The 25,515-nt window shown below is 44.0% G+C and overlaps 1 protein-coding gene across 1 annotated transcript; it reads left to right on the top strand.

The window, feature by feature from the left end:
- The first annotated feature begins 2,064 nt into the window (after positions 1-2,064).
- LOC133900797 (glutelin type-D 1-like) lies at positions 2,065-3,177 on the top strand. The gene is made up of 2 exons (XM_062342043.1): positions 2,065-2,338; positions 2,444-3,177. The coding sequence occupies exons 1-2, from the start codon at positions 2,113-2,115 to the stop codon at positions 3,175-3,177; spliced, it is 960 nt and encodes a 319-aa protein (XP_062198027.1). The 5' UTR covers positions 2,065-2,112.
- Positions 3,178-25,515: the final 22,338 nt, after the last annotated feature.

Genomic DNA, 25,515 nt, shown 5'->3' with positions numbered 1-25,515 from the left:
TCTGAAGCAACTTCCTCTCAGTCACGACGAATGCTCCCCGCGAGGACTCAAGGTAACAAAACAACAAAGCCCTTTAAGGCCATGTTTGGATGCTAAAGGTATATTTCGTAGAGCTATAGCTACAAGAATTTTTAGAGCAGATCATCTTTAGTTCTATAAATTCTTGGAACTGTAACTGTGAACAAATTGATGATCTTTGATTGATGCATCTTGTTCTTATTTTAGACTATAAAAATATATTTAAACTATTTTATTTTATCCTATAAATTTCAAATCCTACATGGATCTCGAAGCTGTAGCTCTGCAAAACAGGGTCTAAGTTTATGTGGTTTTTTTGGAAAAATACTATGGTTTTATAAAATAACTTTGGTTTTAGAAACTTGAAAGTGTTGGAATGTAACATATCTTGTGATTTTGAAAGTGGTTTCACCACTATGGCAGCTGATGTGGATACCATGTGGCGATGATTGTTTACAAAATATTTTAAATAGTGGGAAGTATATTTTTCTCGTTGCATTTTCTTCTCCTTTCTATTTTTTCCCTTGGTAATTAACATAAAATAACTCACACTATTGAAAAGAAATAAAAAATGCTAGCCATGTCATCACCATGTGGCAGTACCTATTATAGAAAGGAAGTGTGGAAAATGGAATAATAGGAGAAGGAAATGGCAAGCGGGGGTGAAAACAATCGAAAAACATTAAAATTGTTTCCAGTTTCACATTTTTTTGGAAATCAAATCAGAAGCGATAATACCATAAATAGATACGACATCGGTTGTATCGAAAAATCGATAATGGCATTGCCGGATTGGTAATATGTCGATATCGATCAAGAATCAATAATTCTGAATGGAAACACTAATCTATAGCTCACAAGCCACACATCTCATACGGCAAATTCAATGAAGTCACACATGAATCATACGGTCATTTCCTACCAAAGATCAATCTATGATCAGTGTAGGGACCAAAGTTCAGTATAGTAAACAGTAGTTAATAGATCATTTTAGTATCATTTTTACCGCTAGCCTTAAGAGACATGAATCATATAAATAATGAAGGAAAGATTTAAGTATGAGGATGACATTGATTATACTATGAGAATAAGTTCAAATGTATGGGTGCTGGGTGACCGGTAGGGAAAAGAGGTAAAAACAGTCGGAAATAGTAGAAAAGTGAAAACGGTCAGAAACGATCAGAAACTGCACAAACCGTTTTCAGTATCATATTTCTTTCTCGGAATCGAAAAAAATAAGTCCGGAAAATATAAAAAATGCCAAAAACGAATATGGATTACCATTTTCTGGTTTAGACAGAAACGATCTCCGGTTGAACGGGAACTTCCGTTTCTGTTTTCACGCCTAATGGTAGGTCAAAAACAAAACAATCTTCCCACTGATTAATTTTTTTTATCACCATTTGATAGCCATGTCAGTTGCCCCGGTGGAGAAACAACCTTCGTAACCATAATATGGGGTGTATCAACCCAGTAAGAATTATGGAGCCTCTTTGGGCGGGCTTTTTTGGGCCGGGCCGGGCCAAGTTTGCTCAGGTCTAGTTTGGACCGTCTGATCCCTTCTGCCGTGTGTGTGCATGCTTATCCCCTCTCTCTCTCTCCTCCCGACGTCCTCTGGAGTCAGTTCGGATGCATGCAGAAGTGTGCTGCGCGCGGCGCGGAGAAGTTGTTATCACTCCGATCAAAAAAAGAAGAAGAAGTTGTTATCACTTAGGCGAGAGAAACTTGGAGATCGGTGGTTAAGTTGCATGCATGCACATCTTGAATTGATTTTCTTTAGATAATGACATCTTGAACTGATGCATCTCGTATAATCCGTTATGGCTCGATCAACGTACGTGTGACCAAATGAAAAGAAGATGACCATTATCCAGCAGCGAGAGATTAGGGGGAAGGATAAGGTTAGTTAGCCACGACACAATGGACTATGTACCTTGCGGCTAATCCCAATCCAATGGGCCGGATCCCTGCGGCTATAAATACTAGCTAGTTCGCCTCGCGACCCATCCCATCTCGCTCTCGATCGATCTTCTCCACTGCATCAAATCCTTAATCCGCCAAGTTTCCAGCAGCGAACTCTGTTAAGTGCGCGAGATGGTGCAGCGCAGTTCCACCGCCGAGGTTATGTCCATGGATCTCAGCCCCAAGAAGGCCAACAAGATCTATGGCGGCGAGGGCGGCGCCTACTACGACTGGTCCCCCGCCGACCTGCCCATGCTCGGAGCAGCCTCCATCGGCGCTGCCAAGCTCTCTCTCGCCGCCGGCGGCCTCGCCCTGCCCAGCTACTCTGACTCTGCAAAGGTCGCCTACGTCCTCCAAGGCAAGCAGTCTTTTTTCCTACTCCCATCTCCACGCATACATGCTTGGCCTCGATCTTCTCTCGAGTGGATCAGCTAGTTGCATCCACATGCACATTTGTATGCAGGCAAGGGAACGTGCGGAGTGGTGCTCCCGGAGGCGACCAAGGAGAAGGTGGTCCCCGTCAAGGAGGGCGACGCGCTCGCTCTACCCTTCGGCGTCGTCACCTGGTGGCACAACGCCCACGCCGCCGCTGCCGACCTTGTCGTCCTCTTCCTCGGCGACACCTCCAAGGGCCACAAGGCTGGCCAGTTCACCAACTTCCAGCTCACAGGCTCCACCGGCATCTTCACCGGGTTCTCCACCGAGTTCGTCGGCCGCGCCTGGGATCTCGCGCAGGAGGACGCCGCCAAGCTCGTCACCACCCAGCCCGGCGCCGGCATCATCAGGGTCAAGGACGGACACAAGATGCCCGAGCCGTGCGACAAGGACCGGGAGGGCATGGTCCTCAACTGCCTCGAGGCGCCGCTCGACGTCGACATCAAGAACGGCGGCCGCGTCGTCGTGCTCAACACCCAGAACCTGCCGCTCGTCAAGGAGGTCGGCCTCGGCGCCGACCTCGTCAGGATCGACGCCCACTCCATGTGCTCGCCGGGCTTCTCCTGCGACTCCGCCTACCAGGTCACCTACATCGTGCGCGGCAGCGGTCGCGTCCAGGTCGTCGGCATCGACGGCACGCGCGTGCTTGAGACCCGCGCCGAGGGAGGCTGCCTCTTCATCGTGCCCAGGTTCTTCGTCGTCTCTAAGATCGCCGACGACACTGGCATGGAGTGGTTCTCCATCATCACTACTCCCAAGTAAGCGTTTTCTTTCTGGAGCATATGCATATGCACGTTAAGAAAGTGTTCTTGATTGAAACGATCTATCTATTGTGTCTTGTGCAGCCCCATCTTTAGCCACTTGGCAGGGAGGACTTCAGTGTGGAAGGCGATCTCGCCGGCGGTGCTGGAGACGTCATTCAACACCTCGCCGGAGATGGAGAAGCTGTTCCGCTCCAAGAGGCTCGACTCGGAGATCTTCTTTGCTCCCCCAAAATAATCGACTCACCGAACGATCAAGCAGTAGTGCAACTGCAAGCTAGGTTCATCCATCTCCGGCACCCTAGTTTAGATAATTAGGGAACTTAGTGTGTCTTTTATCTTAAGCTTGGATTCTTCATACTTTGATCAAGGGTTCGTTTATGTTTCGGTCGGTTTAAAATTATATTACTTGATGAATAAGCTTGAGATGGAACTAGTTTCTTCGATTGGTTTTTCGTTAAGCAGTGAACCTGAGTTCAGAAGAAAAAAACATATCTTTGGAAATGTGTTATACATGTTCGTGCTAGCTATTTACTTTATTAATTGCGGTACGTGCATGCATAACTCGTGGCGCGATCTTGGCCTTGGCGAGCTTGCGCGTCTCTGGTGAGTGTATCAGGCGGTAGAGCAGAGCTCGGGGACGTTGCAGGCGAGCCTGCGCCTTGCGCAGGTGGTGGTCGTCAGTCGTGCGTCTAGAGCTAGATGCATGATTATTTTTTATATATATTATTAGTATTGAGTGGATCTTATTCATTGTTTTGAGATCTATATCAGGGATATATGATAGCTATCCAAACGATGTTACAAGAGAAAATATCTGTAGCACCGCTGCATAGAATTTTTTTTACAGTAGAAACCGTCATTGCCGGTGCGGCGCAGGCCATGTAGGCTGCGGACGAGCTTGACCGTGCCGTGCGCCCAGGCGGCGGCGTGGAGGATGCACTCGCTGAATACTCGGTCTAGTCCGGTGCCTCTGTAAACTGCCACTTCGCCGCGAGAGGGCGTTGCTGCATTACTGCTTACTTCGCAATATCAAGTTCTTACATGTTAAACGGATCCTATTTCATCTGAGAGATTGTCAAAACAGCGCAAGTTCATCGTTATCAACATAGAAGTAATTGTGCGTGTGTCTTGAGAATTACGCTAGCGGATTCTTTCAATATATAAGCTAAGCTTCTCCCCTTAAGTTGATAAAAGGAACGGAGCCTAGCTCGACTGGTAGAAGATGTGAGTGTACACCATCCTATTCATGTTCAAGTTCTCTCCAGTTTGGATATGGTTGTTTTTCTTCTTCACTATGAAACAATGGCTTCCTCGCAAAAAAAAGATACAATGGATGGCTAATTGTTTAGAGGAATTTTACAGTACTCCCAACTTCCCAAGTAATATGGACCGTCCATTAACCTTGGCTTGATGACTCAGATTATATATATGGTAACCCTATTGCCCCTTGGGGGTAATAGGTCACCTTAAGCCATTAAAAAGGAAATGCTATCTTTGCCAACTAGGCATGTAAGTATATTAAAGGAATTAATTTTTTTTTGGAATGTGTATTATGTGTAAAGATGAACTATTGTAGAACGTAATGCATGTCCATAACTGAGATTATTCTCCACAAATTATATTAATTTGAATTGTACAATGCTCTCGGTATAGCTAAGTTGAAATGAATAAATAAGTCAATGATACATCAATCGATTGCTTGCATCATCGAAAAATCTGAACATAATTTAATAATTTTCTTTCCTAAGTTCATGTGTCACTTTCCAGCCCATAGTTGAATCCAATCAATATATTTAGAGTCAACTTGAATTCTTAACATTTTTATGATGTTGGTTCAGAAAGAGAAAAGTAAGATGAAAAAATAGATAAGCATTTCATGACCAAACAATAAATGGACTCAATGCTCTTATAGGCTTGTTTGACAAAGCTCTCAGAGCAGCTTCCCGAGTGGAATCAGTGGAAGCTCTGCCAAACAACAGTTTTCTATTTTTAGTTTTTCGAGTGGAATCCGTGGGAGTGATTTCTTGAAATGAACTAGATGCTGGGAGCTGAAAAAAGTAGCTTCCCCTGATTCACTTTCCACACAAAATCACTTCCTCCATTAACTTTACCTTAGAGAATCACTAGAGAATCATTTTCAACTATAGAATCACTCCCTCTAGAGAATTTTAATCAGGGGAAGCTCTACCAAACAGGCTACGGGCAATTACTCACTAATTAGCATAATTGTTCCTTATGTGCCGATTGATTCCATTTCTAATTTCATTGACCACCGTGACTTGCCAGTTAATCCTTTGTTTCCCAAAGCAAAGCCTATACAATGGATGGCTAAGATTTACTCAAACCTCTTACCTGTTGAGAGGTAATGGGAGTATTGTAAAGGGCTCAATTGTTAAACAAAAAATGCAAAACTTATTGTATTTTTTTAAAAAATAAAAGATGTCTTGTAAGCGTTGTTGTTTCTTTGTCTTTGGTTAATGAATGCCTTTTATATAGGGATAATTGAAAAAAACTACTACTCCTGGTGTTATTGCAAACTTGCCACTAAAAAATTGCAAAAATGCTATTAAAAATATCATTCGAGTGGCATCCTTACAAAAAATAAAAAATCAGGGAGGTATTTGCAAATGCCCCTTTTATACAATGTGTGATAACAACAGTTTCAACTCTGTCTAATTGTATTTATGAATATCAAAATTGGTTATTTGAAAATTGCATGCTTACTTTTTTCTCTTGCGAGTGATTGCTATATGACAACTTAATGGTGTAACTTAGCCAAAACTATGTTTCAAAAATTGTGTCAATGTCAAAAACCAACTTATTTCAAATGAACGTGAAAAATTTCGAAACAGCTCTACATGTGCGCTCTACGACCCTGTTCAAAATCGTTCTATGTGAAGAGTAAACGCTGAGAAAATCTCGACAGATGACAAACCAAAAGAGAAAGTAAAACAGACGGCTGCTGTTATATATACATAGCAAACGTAGTTTTTGTGTGCATTGTAACACAGTACGAGTCACGGTTTTTATGCTTAGGAAGACGAACAGGAAATGAAAATTACTAAGGTGTGTTTGGTTTCGGACTGAGATTTTGTAGAGCTGTATGTATATGCAGATTAAGAGGAAGCATTCTGAGTGGAGCTATATGTATTAAAAAGAAAAGTGTTTGATTGATTATATTTGTCTGAACAAGTTAAGCTAAGAATTAAGTCAAATTCAAACAACCAAACACTCTGACACCATGCGTTTGGACTATCAAAACTCCGTGCAATGAAAAAGGAAAAACAAAGGACAAATTCCTTATTTACCATTGAAAATTTTGCCTCTTCCCTCTTGCCATTCCAATTTTTTTTTCTTTATCTGTCATTGTTTTTATCTTTCCTTTCTTCATGCCATTCCCTCAGGCTGCCGTCGAAAATTACCGTTCCCAGTTATAGGCGTAGCGGACTTCCGTTCCTTAAAAAATTAGTGGTTTTTATTTCTCCAAAAATCTAGAATTTTTTATACGTAGTACATAATACATATGTAACCCATTTTAATTGAGCTCACCTAAAAAGCATGTGTAGAAGTTAAACTAAAATTCTCCAAAAAAAATACTACTTTAATAACTTCTAATAATTGTTAGGGTCTCAAATAAAATCCCAAAAATCTGATAAAATTCACTAATATTCTTCATATATGATGGATTAATTTCTAAAATTATTTTCAGCTCTAGTTTATATAAAATTATTTATATAAATAGAGTATTACAAACGAACTCACTTTTTCATCATATAAACTAGGGATGAAAATAATTTTATAAATTAATCCATCATATAATAAGAATATTAGTGAATTTTATCAGATTTTTGGGATTTTATTTGAGTTAGTAGTTATAAAAGTAGACTTTTTTTGAGAATTTTAGTTTAAATTTTATACAAGCTTTTTATGTGAATACAATTAAAATAGATTGCACATAGAATATGGAACACGTACAGAATATTTTATGATTTTTACAGAAACAAAAGACTACTAACTTTTTGAGGAACAGAATGCCTCTACGTCATATGAACAGTACTCAAGAACATTGATTTTCGACGGCAGTTCCGCTGCAGTCTCACGGAATGGCATGGAAGGCACCAAAGATAAAAGCGATGGCAGATAAGGAATTTGTTTTTTTGAGTGACAAGGAAGGAAGAGGCAAAAATTTTAATGGTAAATAAAGAATTTGCCCAAAAACATGTAGTGTGCCGCGCAGCATCCGACCAAGGAGGAATACCAAGTGCATAATCGAGTGATGATGGCTTACTACGACTGTCTCGTGTTGGTCACACGACCATCCCGGTGACAGCTTATGAGCCTGCCAGTTCCATCGTTCAGAGGCGTTGTGGTACTAAAACGAGCGAACGAACGGAGCGTCGCCCAGACAGACTCACTCGGTCCAACAAGGGCCCAGGTCTTCGTTCCCGCCCTCAGAAGGTGAGGATAGTTTCAGATTGTCTCCAGATGATCAAGAATTTAGAAAGCAACAAAACTTACAGTTATAGTATGTTGTTAGCTGAAATCAGATCAAGGCGAAACCAATTTCAAATGGCAGAGTTTTGCCACGAAGGAAAGGCGACAAATACAGAAGCTCTCAATCTAGCGAAAGTAGACGTCACTTTATCGATAGGACGTCATGTTTGGCACATGTATCCTCCGGATATATCTCTAGTACCTTAGAACATATATGATTAAATAAAGCCCTAGCCTTCCTCTAAAAAAAAAGTAGCTCAGAATTTTTTTTAATATATTTCTTTTTAATATTTTCAAGAATATATGCCGGTTTCAAAAAATAGCTGGTATAGGCTACCGTCGCCCATTCAACGGACGAGAACAAGATCTCGCCTGTTGAACGGGCGAGACCTTGTAGGCCCCGGCGGTAAGTGCATTTAATAACCGGTTATAGCAACATCTCGCACGTTCACTGGGCGAGAACTTCATTTCGCGCCGGTGAACGGGCGAGATCTTTATTTTACCCGGTGAACGAATGACACGTTTGAATTAATTTAATTTATGGCAGAATAGGTATATGTAGAATTTTTTTTCTAATATAACTTTTGTATACATCAATTTGAAAAATATTATACATTATTTCGGCGAAAAATGTTGATTGTGCAAATAGTTGTCCAAATGGCTTCACGGAATGTTTCATTTTATCCTTAATTTTGGTTTGATGTAATTTTGTTAACATTTCTTTATTTAGTTGATGTAAAAGTGTGTGAGTTATTTTTTTAGTGAAGTATAATTATCATATAACCCGGCACGGAGGTTACATACACTGATAAACATTACATAGAACATAGGGTTTATCGTTGCTGCGCAAATAAACCCTAACCGTAAAGAGATGACGAGAACAAACGTTGGTATGCACGGTACGCCTAAAGACTAACCTAATTGGATGCCGCTGCTATAGCTAACATGCCTTAGGGAATGAAAATAGACCGGGCTACAATAGATACTCTCTACTGAGTGCACCTAGGATATTTGCTCTTTCACAGGGCATCAGGACCCTCCGCCTTAGCGTGACGGGCCCTCTCTTGCTTCCTTTCTCTCTCTGCTCTGCGTGCTTTAGCCGCGGCGCGCTCCTTCGTTACCTTCCTCATGCGCTCCTCCTCTTGACGCTTGAGTCGTAGTTCCTCCTGCTGTTGCTCGTACTCCCAGCATTCGTAAGCTTACCTCCTCCACTGCATGCTCATGTTGACCCACCGCTTCTGGTCCTCAGTTTGCTCCATGTCCAGCCATCTCATGAAGTCACAAATAGGTGTAGGAGACTGGAGAAATAAAATAAGAGGGGAGATTAGTAAGACAGTGCATGAGATCGTATGGAAAGTGCCACATGAGTGATCTATGTCGCTATACCGGTGGGTACTCATACGATCCATATTGAGGCGGGTTGTACTGGTAGTTGGCACATATGAAGAAGCATCTGTCATAGGTGTAGGAGATATTCTAGGACTCGCGTAACCTACAAGGGTCGCCACAGCAGTATATCGGCGGTTCGACCCCCTGAGGGATGAAAATCCCCTAATATTTCTTGGGTGAACTTGGTGGAGCTGAGGAACACATTGCAGTTGAGAGAGCTAAGGAATAAGTGATCTTTCCATGGTTGAGGGTGGGATTATTTATGGTCGCTGGAGGCTGGTGTATGGACTGAGTGCATGGGCATGGCTGGGGGCTGCAACATGGGAGTATTGTGCACAAGGACAAATGAGCAGAGATTCCCTGTGAAAGCTGGAAAAGTTGTGGCAATAATAGTTGGCAGAGATTCTCTGTGAAAGCTGTTGCTTGGTGTGGTCATTTCATTCTGCAAAAGTTCAGCAATGAGCTATTGTTGCATCTGCATGGAAGGCAGGGAATCCTATGAATGCATTGGGCTTAGAAAAAACGTATTGGTAGAATGATAAATCCCGGCCATTTCATTGATGAAAGTAAAGTATATCACATATAAAGGTCATCATAAGCATTCATTGCATGTCTGTGGCTACAGTACATAAGGCAATATGCACCCATCTTGCCCTTACCCTTGTTGGACCCGGACCCGAATCTGTTTGCCATGGAAGGGATTGTGTTGGACTGTGTTAGAGATTAAGTAGCCATTTTGTAGATCCAGAATTGTTGCGAGCATCCCAGCATGCCGGTCATGAACCAATACTAACTGTTGGTGTTCTCACTCTCCATAAATGCAAAGGCCAACGGTAGAACTTTGTTGTTCCCATTAACCCCAATAGCAGTCATAATCTGTCCCGTGTACTTGCCAGTAAGGAAAGTATCGTTGATGCACATGATAGTCCGACAATGCTTGAAAGCTTCGATACATGCTCCTAATGCGAAGAAGCATCGCTTCAGGACATACTTGCCAGGTTTGGACAACAATGCGTACTTGTCAATGTCGTAATACATGTCACGTCCCAAAACGTAAATCACGTAATTAAGCATGCATAATCATCATGGCAATTGTTTCTACGTGTTTATTTATTAAATTAAGTTTCAAACGTGTTTTAAAGTACTTAGGAGATGGTCTAGAGCTCTTTAGGAAAGCCCTAAATACTTTGGAGAAGAAGAAGAATAGAAAAAGAAAAAAGACCGTTTCCGCAGTCTGACTGCCAGAGCTCAGAGACTCGACTTAAGTGAGTCGATCACTCTCTCTTGCTCTCTCTTTTCTCTTTTCTCTCTCACTCCCTCTCCCTCACCCAAACCTTAGAGAGAGAAGGAGATGATGACCCCGACGGCCGGAGATCAATAGTGGGGACTTCCTAGAGCTTCCCAAAGGCTACCCCAAGTTCTTCCCCCTCTTCTCCATCATCGGAGATGCTTTTCCCCGGGCTTCTTCATCTCAAGCTTAGCGACCACCTCGAGGCTCGATCCACAAATCGGAGCTTCCTCGAGGCGAACCAATCCGATAGGAAGTTTCCTTACACCGAGGTAAACCTTCCCATGCCATTTTCCGTCGTTTCCTAGCTCTAGTCGCTCGCCGTTTTGATTTGAACCGAGAAACCCAAGTTAAACCTAGATCTAGATCTCTTCCACGGGGTTTCACGTGTTTGAACCATGCATGTTGTCCAAACAATTATAGAAAACATTCCTCTTGTCTTGTGGAGTACTTTGGTACCCTTCGTAGTCGAAGGTTTCGCCGGCGGCCTCGCAAAGTGGCGCCGGCAGAGTCTCGCGGTCTCACAGCCGCTCAGGCCAGTCTGACCGCCGGTAAGTTAGTTCAAAACTATAGCAAAATCCAATAGTCAGGAGTCAGACCGCCACTAGGGCCGGGCTGACCGCCACCGTACCGTTGGTCTGACCACGAAGGCCCTAAACTCTCTGCACGCCACCGGTCTGACCGCCACTATACCATCAGTCTGACTGCCAGTAGCTCCAAGTTTTATTCACTTAGGTTGTCTTATCCGAGGTTCAAACCTTTTCTAACCCAGATTGTTTAGCGTTCCTTTGCAAATATTTTTGAAACACGATGCTTTATTATTGTTCGATCATGCATCATATGCACACTTTTCCATCGTTCACTTGATATGCGATACATTCTTGATTCATTTAGAAAGTGTCGCGCCGACAGTCCAAGTGGTTAAAGGCGACACCGGACCACCAGAGTTCTGTGAGTGCTGCGCAGGTAGCGTCAGGCAAGCGCCGGAGTAGCAAGGCAAGCATCTAAGTATACTCAACCCACTACTTTGGATCGATTGTGTCTAATATGATAAATTATACTTTATGTATGTTTGCATGATTAGCGTTCCAGAGTCGGGTGATATGGGTAGAACCTATGTTGATGCATTACCTTAACCTTTATATTGTTGTTGATCCTTATCCTTGTAACCTGGGTACGATATTGTTGATGTCTAACTTCAAAGGTTAACCGAAATGCTTAGCAATGCATAGGTCCTCGGTAGAAGTCGAGTGATGGTTCAACCATTGCTCGCGAGCTTAGGGCTTACTAGTGGTTCACAATGATAATGACATTGGGATGGATGAGTTGTGAGGATGAGGCGAGGTGTGGGCGGTGCTAGGGGTAGGTCGGGAGAGGAACCTGGATGCCATAGACTGCTTGCATCGTTTAAGCACCGACCATTGTTGCAGTTAGCTATAGCACTTTCCGTACTAACCATATGTCGATCTAATGGTAAGATATGTCGATTATCATACACCGTGCTGACGCTTGCCTTGTCGCCCTATGATGCGTAAGAGAAAAAGAAAAGGAGAAGCAAGGTGGTGGGGAGCCGGAGGTGTCCGGGACACACTCGCGGTAACCCCGGTGCTATAGGGGCATGTGCAAGTGGGTAGTTCTGGGTATGAGAAAGGTTGCGAGTACCCCTTGTGTGGGCTTGTGTGGTCATCCAAGCCAAATGGTACTCGAGTCGTGTGGGTAAAGATGCACCACTACTATATAAACCCCTATATATACCAGCCCATCACTGCTGGTTCCTAATGGGCCGGCAGTGATGGGGAATCACTGCCGATTCATAAGCCACGCAAGAAAAATACAGTTATCGTGGCTTACGAACTGGCAATGATAAGGGCATCACTGCCGGCTATTGGCTTGAGCCGGTAGTGATGCCCTGCTCCATCTTCACTGTCGGTTTAATCCACCGACCGACAGTGATAGCAGGGCATCACTGCCGGCTTGTTATATGAGCCGGCAGTGATGTCTCGACTATATAAAAGTCGCCCTCTCCTTTCCCAAGCCTGAGCACACAACAGAGAGGAGCTCTGTTTGCTCGGTGGCGGCCATTTTTGGTCACCAAGTTCTTAGTGGCTTCAAAATTTTGAGGAATCCTCATGCCTTAGGTGTTCCAAGGTATGTAACTTCATCTTCAATCTATTTCTAGTTGAATTTTATTTGCTAAATTGCTCTAGATTTTGAAAAGATGGAGATGCACCTATGGCCATGATGTTTTAAGACAATGTAGATGCAATTATATCTTATTTGTTATACGAACGCTTCAATTAGTAGTTTATGGTGGAAAGTGTCTTTATTATTGATTTACATTAGCTATAGGTTTGAGCATATTTATTTTTTAATTAATTTAGCAAGCTCTTATATTGAAACTTTAGGTATGAGCATATTTATTTTTGATTTATAATGAATTAGAAAAATTAACCATGATATTTAGGTATGTTGCAAGCTCCAATTATATTTTTTTATTTTAATTAATTAGCATACTCCTATATGAAAACTTTAGGTATGAGCGTATTTATTTTGATTTTTAATGAATTAGAAATTTTCTCCATGATATTTAGGTATGTAGCAAGATCCAATTATATGTTTTATATTTTATTTAAGTAGCAAGCTCCAATATATAAACTTTATGTATGAGCATTTTTTTATTTTTACTTAATTAGTCCTACAAAAGGGTTTAATAATAAAGAAAATTTCTAGGGATGGCATCAACAAATACTCATCGGAAGCGTACACGAAAGCATACAAAAGGCGGCTCCTCCAACCCAGGCCAATTGCCGGTAGGAGATGACCAGGTAATTTATTTGTTGGTGATTGCAAAATTTTCTAGATGTTATGAATTTGGATTTACAATAATGATATAATTGTAGATGGACAGAAGATAGATGTACGATGAGAGCCGTGTGAGCGCAGAGTACAAGAATGACGTGGATTATTTCCTGGTACAAGCCGCGGCACACAAGTCAAATACATAGTCTCAATACATGTGATGTCCATGCGTCAATTGCGAGAACAAAAAGTAGTTTTCCACCACCCAGCAGATACATTCCTACTTGATGCCAAGGGGCTTTATGCCTGGCTATACTTATTGGAACGAGCACGGTGAACCTAAGATCGTACAGGAAGGGTAATACATTGGTAGAGAAGATGAAGACTTGTGCACCGATATGCCGACTGACGAATACACCGATATACCCCCTGCCAGAGATACGTTGGTCGATGATGATCTAGAGGAGATGTTGGCCGATGCCGACGCCGATGATCTGGAGCAGATGTTGCGCGATAGGGAGGGGAACTTCACCAATGAAAAAGAGTTTTAAAAGTTCCAGCGTATGGTAGAGGACTCTAAAACACCATTGTTCCCAAGCTGCGAGAAGGAGCACACAAAGTTGCGTACCGTGCTTTCACTGCTACAATTGAAGGCAAGCAACATGTGGTCTAATACAAGCTTCACAGAGTTGTTACTGTTTTTGCAGAAATTGCTTCCAAAGGGAAATGTGCTACCAGAAAACATATACCAGGCCATGCAGGTTGTGTGCCAATTGGGGTTGGAAGTGCAGAAAATATATGCATGTTCAAACGATTGCATGTTGTATCGCAGAGAGCATGCAGACTTGGAAGCGTGTCTCGTCTGTGGTGCATCATGGTACAAGCGTGACTGTGATGATATCGATGGTGAAGGAAAGAATAAAAGGCCTCCCATCAAGGTGATGTGGTATTTTCCTATAGTCCCCGGATTGGAGCGTTTATTCGCGAACAAAAGGTATGCCGAACTGTTGCGGTGGCACGCCAAGGAGTGTAAGGATGATGGAATGCTGAGACACCCCGCTGATTCTATGCAGTGGAGAAACATCGATAGGAAATACAAGGAGCCCTTTGCAGAAGATGTGAGGAATATAAGATTTGGTTGAGTACGGATGGGATGAATCCATTCGGCAACATGAGCAGTAGTCATAGCACTTGGCATGTGACTCTATCTATCTACAACCTTTCTCCTTGGTTGTGTATGAAGCGGAAGTACATTATGATGCCGGTGCTGATACCAGGGCCGAGGCAACCTGGCAACGATATCGATGTATACTTGAAACCATTAATGGAAGATCTTGTAATACTATGGAACGATGGTGTGCAGGTATGGGATGCATACAAACGAGAGAACTTCAACCTATGCGCAATGCTGTTCGTAACAATCCAGGATTGGCTTGCCCTTGGTAACCTATTGGGCCAGACTGTCAAAGGCTACTGTGCATACATGCATTGTTTGGATGAAACGGAGAGCTTGTGGCTGAAGAATAGTCGAAAAATGGTGTACCTAGGCCATCATGAATTTCTTCGCAAGAATCACCCGTACCGCGGCAGCAGGAGAGCTTTTGATGGGAAAGTTGAGACTCGATCACCTCCTAAGCATCGCACTGGGAGACAGGTATATGACATGGTAAAGGGACTTGGGGTTATCCTTGGAAAGGGACGCGGGAGTACACCGGTTTTGAAATCTAATGTTAGATCTCCTATGTTAAAAAAGAAATCTATTTTTTATGACTTAGCTTATTGGCCGGATTTGGTGGTTTGACATGCAATCGATGTCATGCACATTGAGAAGAATGTGTGTGATAGCTTGATTGGTACGTTACTAGACATACCTGGCAAAACAAAGGATACACTCCAAGCACAGAAGGACCTAAAATATTTGAAACTCAGACATGATCTACATCCCGAAGATATTGAAGAAGGCGACAAATATCTTGGTCCTGCTAGCTACAGTATGAGCAAGGTGGAGAAAATTGCAATGTGCAAGTGCTTGCATGGAATCAAAGTTCCATCGGGTTACTCCACCAACATAAAGAGACTAGTAAATATGAAAGATTGAAATTAACTGGCATGAAGTCTCATGATTGTCATTTGATGATGACACAGATGCTTTCAATTGCAATTAGAGGTATTTTGCAGTCGAAGGTCCGAAACCCAATCATAAATCTATGTTCGTTCTTCAACGCGATATCACAGAAGGCCATCGATCCGACCAAGCTAGATAAGCTGCAGGAAGACGTGGTCGAGACTCTATCCCAGCTTGAGGCGTTATTCCCTCCATCGTTTTTGATATCATGGTGCATCTCATTGTTCACATTGTGAAAGAGATACGGATTCTTTGACTCGTGTTTCTGCATCAGATGTACCCTTTCGAGAGGTTCATGGGAGTTCTGAAGAAATATGTTCATAACCGAAATCGGCCGGAAGGCTGCATGGCCGAGGGCTGGGGAACCGAGGAGGTCATTGATTTCTGCGTCGACTACATGAATCTCAAATCGATTGGTATGCCTGTGTCTCGCCATGAGGGGAGGCTACAGGGGAAAGAGACGATAGGTGCAAATTCATTCCGCACTAACGACCTTGTTTCATTCACGCAAGCACATTTCTCAATTCTGCAACAATCAGTTGTAGTGGACCCATATGTTGAAGAACACCAGAAGATGCTACGCACCATAAACCCAGGGAAGTCCGATGTTTGGATCGCGTGAGAGCACCAAGATCATTTTGGCACTTGATTATGTAGACAAGTGATGTATAAGTAGATAGAGTGTGCTCAGTTGACTGTGTTGGCTCACGGGCCGTCAACTACAATCCTCACATTCCAAGGATATGACATAAATGGCTATACATTTTATACGAGGGCTCAGGATAATAAGAGTGCCAAACAAAATAGCGGTGTCCGTATAGATGCCTACGACTGCAATGTAAATAGGGAGACCTACTATGGATCCGTAGAGGAGATCTAGGAGCTCGACTATGGAGTGTTAAAGGTTTCTCTTTTCCGGTGCCAATGGGTCAGACTCCCAGGGGGTGTGAAGATCGACAAGTACGGTATGACTACAGTTGACCAAAAACTCATTGGATACAGAGAAGAACCATTCGTACTTGCGAACGATGTTATGCAAGTCTTCTATGTAAAGGACCCAGACCCGGCTAACAATGAGGAGTGTCACGTTGTTCTTCAAGGAAAAAGAAGGATTGTCAGAGTGGAGAATGTTGTTGACGAGGAAGACTACAATCAATTCGACACGCTACCTCCTTTCGGAGAGGACGTCGACCTAGGTCCCATGGAAAACACCGACGAACCTCCCTATGTACGCCATGATCATAATGAAGGGTGAATCGTTAAGACAAAGTAGCTAAATTGTATTAATTACTATATATGAATTTATTTTAGATGCAATTAATATACCTCACTTTTGTTATGAAACCTTTAGTTTATAGTTTATCATTGAAGATGTCTTTATTATTGAGCATATTGATTTTTGATTTTTAATAATGAATTAGCAATAGCACAAGCTAGCACTATTGCTATGTATTACTATTTTTTTATTTTTAATGAATTACCTATAGTTATGAGCATATTTATTTTCAATTTTTAATGAATTACCTATAGTTATGAGCATATTTATTTTCAATTTATATTGAATTACCTATAGTTATGAACATATTTATTTTATTTATTTATTGTATTAGAAAGTTGAACCAGGAAATTTAGGTATATACACAACATAATTTTGGTATATAGCAAGTTCAAATTTAAATAAATATGTATTAGGATTTTAGGTCAACAAAATGTTAATAAGTATAGATAGTACAAATTAAATCGAAATCACTTGAGTAGCGCAGCGGTTTGTTCAGCTTTACTTATGCAGGTCGTGGGTTCGAGTCTCTTCACGCGCGTGCGGAACTTTGAAAAAAAAATTGCACCCCAAGCAACCAGCAGGGAAAGGGGTTTCACTGCCGGTGGACATATTAGGCTGGCAGTGAAACAACTTTCACTGCCGATGAAGTTATTGGGCCAGCAGTGAAAGTACCCTTTCATTACCGGTCGTCATATTGAGTCGGTAGTGAAGGTACCCTTTCACTGCCAGCGCTCAAATTGAGTCGGCAGTGAAAGTACTCGTTCACTGCCGGTCGTTATATTGAGCCGGCAGTGAAAGCCCTCCCCTATATTATATTGCTCGACACCCGCCCTCTGACACTTAGAAAAATTGAGCCCTGCCTGTGCCCTCCGCGACACTGCCGCCTCCTCGACATCGCTGGCTCCTCCCCGACACCGCCGTCCCCGCCGCATCCTCCCCGACGCTGTCGTCCCCACCGCATCCTCCTCGACGCTACTGTCCCCGCCGCATCCTCCCCGACTTTGCCGTCCCCGGAGCCCCGCCGTCCATGTCCCAGAGCTGAGGTCACCGTCTCCATCCCCTACACCACTGTCCCCCGTGCCCCCGTCCACTACACTGTCGTCTCTGTCCCCTACACCGTCGTCCCGCTCGTGCCGCCATCGTCCGCAGCCGCCCGCCTCGTTGACCGATAGAGCAAAGGTAAATCACCCACACTCCTTGGTATTGGGTGCCTCGCCGACCACTGTCAGTTTGGAACTTGGTATTGGGTGAACTATGAGCTGTGCTGAAACACCATTGTGACTACTGAAGTAGAACTAGATGATAATGTATCATAGTTGCATTGTTAACAGACCGAATTGGTAACAGATCAGATCCCTTTTCACAGTGTTGATTGCTTGCCAACCTTGGTTGTATATAGCAAGGTCATTTGGGCATGTATGTTGTGTTCGCATTGGTAGAACTTGGTATTGGGTGAACTATGAGCTGTGCTGAAACACCATTGTGATTAATGAAGTAGAACTAGATGATAATGTATCATAGTTTCATTGTTAACAGACCGAATTGGTATCAGATTAGGTCCATTTTCTCAGTGTTGATTGCTTGCCAACCTTGGCTGTGATAGGTCATTTGGGCATGTATGTTGCGCTCGCATTTCAAAAACCAGCAAGCAGTTTGCTTGATGCAGTTTATTTTCATCCATTGTGATTATTTTCATAGCACATGTATTTAATTGCGACTGATGTTTGCTTGATGCATGCTATTATCACATTGCCAAGCATTGCATACTACTCATGTACGGATTGCACAAGACTGGAGTTATGCATGTAGAAAAAATAGAAAAAGTACAAAGGGCGGCATGGTGATAGGAAAATATATATAATGGCGATGATGATATGGCTCGAGGATGCTTCAACATGGCCTATTGAGAGAGGAAGCTTTCTTCTCAAGTCAGTATTTATGTGCCGGTCTTACTAGTTCAGAGAGCAGCTTCTCTCAAGACAAGCTGGCACATAAATGTTAACTTGAGAAGAATGTTTTCTCTCCGAATAGGTAATCAATACTGAAGTCCTAATAAGGCCATTTGCTAGAGCCACAGTGCTGTAATGTAACATGAACACTATATTTTCTTCGCAATAATTTTTTTTGGTGTTAGTGTGGTTTGTAGTATATCATTTTTGCATATTCTTTGAAATTTAGGACTGCTATGACATGGTATGTTGTTCATCGTGGTCGAAAAAGTGGAGTGTTCTCCAGTTGGGAGGAATGCCATGCACAAGTTAATGGATTCAAAGGAGCATGTTACAAAGGATACAAGTCCAAACATGAAGCTATTGCGGCATACAACAGTCAAGTCATCCAAGCCGAGCTAAAATTGGCTAACTTTGAAAATAAGAAATGTGATTTCACGTGTAAAGATGTCATAATCCTAGTTCTGGTTGTAATCATCATTATTTTGCTATGTAAGATGATGTGACTCGTAAGATCAATGTGTCAACTATCAGTACCTTTATGCCTATTTTGCTTTGTAAGATGCGACTTTTTTTTTCTTAAATGTGGTCGTAACCTATCGATTCCTTTATGGTTATCTCACTCTTTTGACAACCTCCCTCTCTCCCTCGTCGGCTTTATCTCTATCTTCCTCCTTCCTCTGCTCTTTATATGTAGAATACTCAACCGCACGTCGTCATTGTATGCAAATCTCCCAGGAAGTGATGGCATCACCAACCGCCAATCAAGGCCAGGTGTTAGAAGGAGGTGTAGTGCCACTGTCAAACATTGAAGAAGGTAGCCCGAGCCACTACCTCAACCTGGACCAAACAGACGCATGTGGAGGCGATGAGATAATTCATAAGTAGATGAATGCATCTGTTGTACAAATTCCAATAGTTTTTTCGCTTATGCGCAGATGCTTGACGCTCCGGAGGGTCACAACAATGAGCAATCCCAGGAGCGGCATCGTGTCCGAGGTCCTTCGAAGATGCCTATGGGACGATTTATGATCATGGAGGTCTCACCAGCAGGGGAGCCAACTGCACCAGAGAGAGTTCTGGAGCTATACAAGTCAGTCTGTGGGATTGCTATTAAGGATCATGTGCCCATCAGCTACAGATTGTGGACCGGTGAACGAGGTGATCCGCACGTGGTTCCTGATTCGATCAAGAACGACATCTTGTGGCCCAAGATATTAGAGAAGTTCAACTTCCCTGAAGAGACAGATATGGAAGTAGTTAAGCGTAAGACGCTAATGATCATGGGCCTTTCATTTAAGAACTGGAAGGGGACACTGAACAGAACGTATGTGCAGAAAGGTACAATGCCAGACTTCCACAAATGGTTGCAACTGGAAGATTATTGGCAAGCCTTTACAGAGTACAAGTTGTCGGAAGAAGCACAGAGGTTGAGTGAGGTTAAAAAAGCAAACTCGAAGAAGAACCTGTACCCCCACAGAGTCGACAGTCGTGGGTACGTGAGGAAAGAAAGGCAGTGGCAACAACAGCTAGATGAACTGCAAGAGAGAGGTGTCACGCCTGAGACAAAGGGCTGGAGCGAACGATCGACACACTTCCTTCTTGGGAGGGGTGCTTCTTACTCGTCTGATGGAAGCTTATCCTTTACAACCTCCAAAGACCTGGAAGCGACGCAAGATCTTGCAAAAAACTTGCAGAAGCCCACGAGCAGTCTTCACAAGGCTCTTTCAAGCCAGAAAGGGATAGGGACGAGCTCACCTTGGCCCTGGGAAACAAGGAGTGTGGTGATCGTACACGAGGCGTGGGGTGATGGGTTGGAAATTTGGATTCCCAGGCGATGTCAACAGTTACAAGAGTCGAAAGAGATCCCAAGCAGCGCGAGATGTAGAACGAGCGGCAGAACAAGCTAGGATGATGGAAATGCTTGAACAAGCGCTAAAAAAGGAGAGGGAACATACAGAAGAAAAAATAGCACAAGTAGTGTCCCAAGCCCTCATGCGTCAACAGGGTGCAATTGTGAGTGAACAAGAACGGCAAAAAGCGTCTCCTGACGGTGCGCGCTCCAGCCCCGGTGGTCGTCGGAGTAGCTATGCGTCTACAGGAGTTCCGGGAGCTGAATCCATCACTTATCCTGTGGACCTCATCATAGCACGGACACCGTGTGAACTACACATTGGTGCTAGGAACATTACCATCAAGGTGGCTTCTGGCATGGCTTATCCCCGTGGCTCCAATGAACAATTGCACGGACGTCCGATACCGGAGGGCTACGCTGTCTTTGAAGTAGACGAGACCGTTGACCAGTACCGCCATGTTGAGGTGGACTACCCCGCAGAGGAGGGGGCGAACACTATAGGAGAGAACGAGCACACATTCATCGCGTGGGAGAAGGCCTACATAGTGTTTCCACCAGGGACAGCTCCCGAGAATCTCTACTCTCCAGTACACCTCAGGCCGTCGTCGCCTCTTAGATCTCCCTCTCCTCACCCATCTCCTAGAAGAAGTCCACCTTCTCAGCCATTGCCTCAAAGAAGTCCACCGTTCAAGAAGCCAGCACCATCAAGAATCCAACCATCGGCTCGGAAAACACGATCAGGTTCCGCCGCATCCAAGCAGACAACATCATCTAAAAAGTCGGTGGCATCTAAGAAGTTGGTGGAACCCAAGGATGTCGATTCACTCACTGCTGAGGAAACTAAAAAGATTGTGGATACCAGTGTCACATCTCATTTCCATCCTCCACCACCTCCACCGAAGCCTGTTGTGCCTGAAGATGCCGTGAAATGTTTCACAAAAATGGCCAAAGTTAAACAGACGGGGCGGCTTCAACAAAGCCGTCGACTGACTATGAACGCATCAGTAAGAAGCAGGCCAAGAGCAAGTCAGGCCCAATCATTAAGGATGCTCCAAGCATTGCGTACTTCCTTGCTAAATCAAGAATAACAGCAGAGGAACTAGCACTGCTTATTGTGAGAGCGGATATCCAATATATGGATGTTATATGGTCGTTTGAGTTAACCAAACCTTTGGTCAAACTAGATATTGAAAGAAACCTTACAACTCAAATGCGTCGATTACATCAATAGTACTTGGAGCATTCCAGACAAGGTTTTCAGGCGTTCCCTGTAAGATATACAGATGATTATTTCCTCAACGGGGATGGCTCCTTCTGGGTGTATTTCAAGGACTTGTATGAATTGTATAAGGTAGATGCCCTTGACGTGGCTATAGTCAGAGTGTGGACTCTGTAAGTGACTTATGCATATAATTCATGTTATATGATTTTGTACCTTGAAATTGCATAGCTAACTTATCTCTTTCGTAGAATGGAGATCCAAGCATGCGGACAAGACTTAGATAAGAAAGTAGGATTCATCGATCCTGGGCTTGTGAACCAGGAACTTATAAGCGAGAATGATCCTGGGCTTGTGAACCAGGAACTTATAAGCGAGAATCCAGACTTCACCGAGGACTACTTATTGAAGTGTCTGCTTCACCACCAATACAAGAAATTCATACTCTTACCCTACAATTATGAGTACGTGTTTGCGCGCCAGGGCGTCCTCATTTTATGGGCAACTCGATTCTAGTACTAATTTGCTATAGTGACATATTGTGCAGTTTTCATTAGATCCTCCTTGTCATCCACCCAGACTTGAGCAAGATCATTATCTTGGACTCATAAAAGAGAGATCAGACGACTTACCAACACCTCATCGACATGCTAAACAGGTTAACTCGATCATTTAATCTTCTCGACGATTGCATCTAAGTTTAATTGGTATTCATATTCACGTACAGGGCGTACACAAGATACCGAAAAAAGAGTATCATCTACTTTCCATTCAGGAAGCAATATGATGTAAAAACTAACTTTCTGGTACGCATGGAATATTCATGTCTTGCATTTCCTACTGAATAAAAAAGGTTCAATTCATTCCACTGATGAATCCTTCCCTCTTGAAGTGTATGAGGCAGCCAGCCGGCACCAATCTCTTCCCGTTTTATGTTGTTACTAACATGCACGCATTTAGCCCAGACGGAGACGCTGTTAGGTTCAATGATCTTGAGGTATGAAATTAATAACATATCGATACCTTCTTTTCAATTTATATACATGTTCAAGGACTAATTCTTTTGATTCTTCAAACGCAGCGCTCGAAACCACGCACAAATGTATTACAACCTGCAGAAATACATGCCCTTCAAGAATAGATCGCCGGGTTCTTCTTAGAACATATTATCAACCCAAATGACGAGTTTCATGAATCGATCGTGCCATCCACGCGTCACAGATCTTCAGATGACACCATTCCTTCTAGTAGAGAGTATGCGACAAGGAGGAAGGCTACCAAGGGGTTGACAACGTATTATATTTCGCCAAATGACACGATATTAATGTATGTCATTAATTACTATTTATTAATGAATGATATGAAATACTATATATGGTGCGAAGTTGGTATCGACGGGATGGCCTTCCAACGATTATGCGAAAGAGGAGCAAGAAGCAGCGGCCAGGAAGCGTGCCCAGGACGAGGATGAGAGGCTGGCCCGTCAGCTGTGCGCTGCGGAGGAGCAAGAAGCTGCGTACCGTAACCGTGCCCAGAAGGAGGAGGACGAGAGGGTGGCCCGTTAGTGTGCTGCGGAGGAGACCGAAGGCTCAAACCGTAGAGGCGTTCAGGCGTCAGACTTTGATGTCTTTGACACGTCAGCGAGCCTAGAACTTAGGCGACGCTGCGATCGATCAGGTGTGGTCGGGTCCAACGCTCCACCACCATCGCCCCCCCCCCCCCGCGTCCCTGGATGTACACGCCAACAGTCGACAGTGCGGAGACACGGTCCTCATCGCGGGAGAGGAAGTAGAGGTACAGGTAGAGGGATACTGGACTGGCTGAACTCGATCGACTTTTCAGGGGGTGACCTGTGAGAACTATTATGTACATATGTGTGTTTATCGATGCCTATGACATGAAATATGTGTTCATTACTATGTATTAATGAGGTGCATTTATTATTGATTTACATTAAATATATGTATCATTGTATGCATGTATTGAGAGAGAGACGGAGAGATTGAGGAGTGAGAGGGAGGACAGAGAGGACAGAGAAAGGGAGGAGGAGAGGCAAAACACTGCCGGCTGAATCCTTCAGCCGGCAGTGATTTCAAGTTTATCACTGCTGGTTGAAGGATTTACAGTCTAGCAATGATGTTTTTACTTTTCACAGTCTAGCTATGCGAGTTACACCTTTATTTTTCATAAATACATATAAATAAATACTAATAAAAATACTTTCGTGAAATCAATTTATTTGACATATTTTCTATAGGGTACTCCATCCGTTCATACATATAGTAGGCGTAGTTTTTTTAGATGCATATTCAGATTAAGCGGGCGTATCCAGTTTTCATCAAAACAAAAATGTACAACTATACCCCTCCTAAATCATGCGCATGCCAATTAATTCATCTAGTTGCTTCCCGAAGCGTTTGCACTTTGCGGTCACGCATGCATGCACTAGCATCATGATGATCCATTGAAAGGAGCCCATGGCTGGGCATTCTGGTCAATTTAGCTATTTCAGTGGTCTTTGGGGAAAAAAGAAAACTACGCAGGATATTTTAGGCACACGCCATACACACCTGTGTGTGCCTACCACTCACGCTAGAAATTTCGTGTAGACACTTAGGCCCCGTTTGGTAGCGCTTCGTAGAGTACTTCTGCGCGGGAATCAGCTCTCGTGCTGTCAAACGCTCTGCTTGGAAGTGGATTCCGCGCGGGAATCACTTCACAATTTGTATTGTGAGGTCGTATTTGAAAAATCTAGCTTCCACCTGATTCATGGCTGATTCTCCTCAATTTTAACATAATATTATCTCAGAAATCAGTTCCACCACTAACATACCAAACGATTTTACAAATAGAATCACTTCTACCACATAATCACTTCCACCATACTTCCACCATAGAATCACTCTCACCACAGAATCAGAGCTCTACCAAATGACCTTGTCGGTGAATCAGGAACCAGGGGTCCCCGAATCCCGAGGCTAGCCAGCAGTCCGCCACATGGCGTCCTCCCGCAGAGGTCATCTCTGCGAGGTAAAAAAGACTAAGTCCCGGGAGAGGGCGCTCGGGGCTACAGTCAGTGGTCCCCGAGTACCCGGGTTCCCCGATGATCTGCGAAGACTAAGTGACCGGGAAGAAAGTGCTCGGGGAGGGGAACAGTGACCCCCGAGCACCCAAATCCCCCGGCGACCAGGAGAACCGAGTACCGGGAGAGGTGTGTCCGGGGTTGCGAGCAGTAGCCCCCCGGGCACCCGAGTGCCCCGAGGATTCAACGAAGGAAGTTCCGGGAGAGAGTGCTCGGGGCTGCGAGCAGCAGCCCCCGAGCACTCGGTTCCCCGAGGATCCGTACAGACAAGACCGGGAGAGAGTGCTCGGGCCGTGAACAATGTCCCCCGAGCACTCGGTTCCTCGAGGACCAAAAGGGCGTTTTTGAGAGAGAGTGCTCGGGGAGGTGAACAGTGACCCCCGAGCATTCTGTTCCCCGACGACCTAGGAAGCCCCTCCGTTAGTGGCCCCCACAGGGGTCCAGCAATGAGGTGTCAGCCAGTGAAAGGCCCGATGCCGCATTTAAGAGCGCGCGTGGCCTTCACCTCCAACTGCTCCCGTCACGCTTGGTGTCAGTTCCTGCTATATTCTGGCAGAAGGGCATGGGGACATTAAATGCACGGGTCCCATCCCATGCCATCCGACGCGCCTCGGGATAACGTCGCAAGGCCCGAGGTGTTCCGTCTGCCGCGTTGATGTGGCAGGCAAACAAGATGGGGTGGGCACGCCGGGCCGCTCTGCGGCTGCCCGGTGGGCCCTCTCCACGGCGCCCGTTGCCAGCGCCATCATGACGGCGGAAGACCGGGAGAGGGGCGCGTTTTCAACCCCCGTCACTTCGCGCAGAGGCCATGATGACGCCTTTTCCATTTATGGCACCTTGGAACTCGTGCCCTCCCA

Source organism: Phragmites australis, chromosome 19 (assembly GCF_958298935.1).
Source record: "Phragmites australis chromosome 19, lpPhrAust1.1, whole genome shotgun sequence".
NCBI classification, from domain to species: domain Eukaryota; kingdom Viridiplantae; phylum Streptophyta; class Magnoliopsida; order Poales; family Poaceae; genus Phragmites; species Phragmites australis.
Note: the sequence above shows the minus strand (reverse complement) of the source record. Positions and strands in the feature narration are given on the sequence as shown.

Bases quoted from the DNA above. Each gene is read 5' to 3' on its own strand.
- LOC133900797 (XM_062342043.1), top strand. From the start codon at position 2,113: ATGGTGCAGCGCAGTTCCACCGCCGAGGTTATGTCCATGGATCTCAGC. The intron at 2,339-2,443 runs GCAAGCAGTCTT...ATTTGTATGCAG, and splicing joins GGTCGCCTACGTCCTCCAAG to GCAAGGGAACGTGCGGAGTG.